The sequence below is a fragment of the Citrus clementina genome, unplaced genomic scaffold (genome assembly GCF_000493195.1).
Source record: "Citrus clementina cultivar Clemenules unplaced genomic scaffold, Citrus_clementina_v1.0 scaffold_9, whole genome shotgun sequence".
NCBI lineage: Eukaryota > Viridiplantae > Streptophyta > Magnoliopsida > Sapindales > Rutaceae > Citrus > Citrus x clementina.
This window is the reverse complement of record NW_006261964.1, coordinates 13263671-13266803: the sequence shown is the minus strand read 5'-3', so window position 1 is coordinate 13266803 and position 3133 is coordinate 13263671. Positions and strand designations below refer to the sequence as shown.

General features: G+C 38.4%; 1 protein-coding gene across 1 annotated transcript; it reads left to right on the top strand.

The window, feature by feature from the left end:
- Nucleotides 1–69: 69 nt before the first annotated feature.
- LOC18033402 (probable tocopherol O-methyltransferase, chloroplastic) lies at nucleotides 70–2843 on the top strand. The gene is made up of 6 exons (XM_006420734.2): nucleotides 70–497; nucleotides 835–1004; nucleotides 1462–1566; nucleotides 1698–1901; nucleotides 2159–2261; nucleotides 2549–2843. The coding sequence occupies exons 1-6, from the start codon at nucleotides 161–163 to the stop codon at nucleotides 2650–2652; spliced, it is 1023 nt and encodes a 340-aa protein (XP_006420797.1). The 5' UTR covers nucleotides 70–160; the 3' UTR covers nucleotides 2653–2843.
- Nucleotides 2844–3133: the final 290 nt, after the last annotated feature.

Sequence of the window (3133 nt, the reverse complement as noted above, 5' to 3'; positions counted from 1 at the left end):
TGCACATAAAAAAAAGCATATACAGATAATTTTTAAGTATGGGGGTATTTTTAGACAAATACCCTATTTTTGGGGTATACCACAGACAAATCCCTGCTCGCACTTCTTCATTCTTTCTGGAAGAAAAAAAGAAAAAAGGCTCTCCGACATCCAATCAGAAATGTCCGCGTGTCTCCGCCCTTCCCTCCTCCCAGCCCCTCCTCCGGCTCCTACGTGGCGAAGTTCCCTGCTTTTTGGAGTGAGCTCTTTCTCGAGGAAGCTAATAACTCGAGCGTCATCTACGACGTCGACGACGACGATGAGTGACGCTGCCGCACGTGAGCTGAAAGAAGGAATAGCTGAGTTCTACGACGAGTCGTCTAGTCTTTGGGAAGACATTTGGGGCGACCACATGCACCACGGATTCTACGAGCCGGATTCCTCCGTCTCCGTCTCCGACCACCGCGCCGCCCAGGTCCGCATGATCGAAGAGACGCTCCGTTTCGCCGGCGTTTCCGGTCAGTGATGTAGCTTCTTTCTCACTCTGTATATATCAGCCTATGATAATAACTACAGTAACAATAATAAGAATGGGTTAATAATAACAACAACAACAATGATAATATAAAATAAGAACGATGTGAAATTAAATTATTAACAAAATTATTATTTTCGACACAATCTCCAACCCTATTCTTTTTTTTTTTTTTTTAACTTGCAGAATAGCTTTGATAATTGAACTGTAAAATTCTCTATTTTCATTTATGTTACTGTGTTTTCGTGTTGGTGAATATTTTTTTGACAACTGATTTATTTATTTATTTATTATTTTTTTAATATGTGAATTGGGTTCAGAGGACCCAACGAAGAGGCCAAAGAATGTTGTGGATGTTGGCTGTGGGATAGGAGGCAGCTCTAGATACTTGGCTAAGAAATTTGGCGCTAAATGCCAAGGCATCACTCTCAGTCCCGTCCAAGCACAGAGGGCTAATGCCCTTGCTGCTGCTCGAGGCTTAGCCGATAAGGTTGGTCCAATTTTTTTGGTTTCTTAAATTTCAAGCTTTGCATTCGTTCATCATCATTGAAGGAAATTACAAGTTTCTCATATTAGTTCACAACACTCCTCCGCTTTCCTGAGCTCCCTAGGACAGTCAAATTATATTTGATGAATTAATGGGGGTTCCTGACATTAATATATTTGCTGAAGTGATACCTTAACATCTTGCCCATATTTCTTATTTTCAAATAGAATAAAAGCCTCCCGTGTTCTTTAATTTATCATAAATGAGGTGTTTAGTTGTTTTGTATCTTTTCCAGTCATTATTTATTTGTTTTTAATTGCACTCTGTTGATATCTTTTACGGATCCAGTTGGTGAACATAGTTCTTATCTCTGCGCGAGCCAATGTTCAGAAGGACTGGCTTCCTTTTATGTTGCCGTAAAAGGAGTAGTGTTAGAAATGACAATGTGAAATGTCTGCAGGTTTCCTTTCAAGTTGGAGATGCTTTGCAGCAACCGTTTCCTGATGGGCAATTTGATCTAGTTTGGTCCATGGAGAGTGGAGAACACATGCCTGACAAATCAAAGGTTTTTTCTTCCTCTAAATTCTTCAGATTCAATTGAGGTCCATTTCTTTTAGTTTCACTTGTTCATCCTATAGGATAATGGCATGTATTCCTGAATGTTCTCATTGTTACTTAACTCCTTCAAACTGGCAGTTTGTCAGTGAGCTGGCTCGAGTTACTGCCCCAGCAGGTACTATAATAATAGTAACATGGTGCCATAGGGATCTTGCACCTTCCGAAGAGTCTTTGCAGCCATGGGAGCAAGAGCTCTTGAAAAAGATATGTGATGCTTATTACCTGCCAGCTTGGTGCTCTACTGCTGATTATGTCAAATTACTTCAGTCCCTTTCCCTTGAGGTAAAAACTTCATGTTCATATTGTTAAGCTTGAACATTTTTAAAGCAGAGTGAAACATTTGTTTTATTGTTTGATTTAATAGATTGAGTTATTTATTGTCTGAGAAAAATACCCACTTGAAAATTGGTATCTTCATTTTTACGTACTGATCAATATTTAAAGTCGGGAGTTAATTTGTCAATTTTCATCTTGGTGTATAAATAGCTTGATTTTTGGGCGACATAACTAATTGTGGAATTTGCAAACTGCTGTGGCAGGATATAAAGGCAGAGGATTGGTCTCAGAATGTTGCACCATTCTGGCCAGCAGTGATACGCTCAGCATTGACATGGAAGGGCTTCACATCACTGCTGCGAACTGGTAAGCTTAGCATTCTTTGCTGCGGGAACCTATATGTGATTTCATATAATTACCTTGATATTTTTGCAAAAAGGCTGAACATTACTTTATGGATAAGCTAGAAATCTTTACACGCAGAAAGGTTTTATTTTGCAATCATATAGAGGAAGTTTTTCCCAATGCACTAAGTGGAAGTTGATTTGATGATAAAGCTATTGGTTTACTTAAGGAAAGATTCTGATTGCTATCAGTACAAACTTGGCTTTTTCTCCATTTTGTTGATATGGGTTGAATGCCATGTTAATCAGGATTAAAAACCATAAAAGGAGCATTGGCAATGCCATTGATGATCGAAGGATACCAGAAGAATCTTATTAAATTCGCCATCATTACATGTCGAAAGCCTCGTTAACTGATGGAGGCATGAATGCTGCAGCGATAAGCGGGACTTAGCAGCAATATGAATTGTATTTCCCACACACACAAATTTACATTTTTTGTTTTTCTTTACTTTTCTTTTGTGGATTCCTTGAAGTGAATAAGGGATAGCAGAGAAACCATCCAACATAGAAATTGTAGCCTGCTTGGCATTTTCACAGACAATTATTCACTGTTTGTTTTGCTTGAGATTGTCATAATTATTCATAAACATTATTATTATGTGTCCGTGATGAGGACATTGTTTAGTAGCACACTTTTCAGAAAAGCATCCATCGGGACCCTTCCTGAAAATGTAATGTAATAGTGTTTATAACAAATCGGTTCAACTAATCAATATCAACTAATTATCGAAGGTTCAACTAACCGTGTATTAAAACTTGCCTTGTCGAGTCCCTATGTTACAATTAATGTAACATACACACTCAACAACAACCACATAAATGATGGGCCCA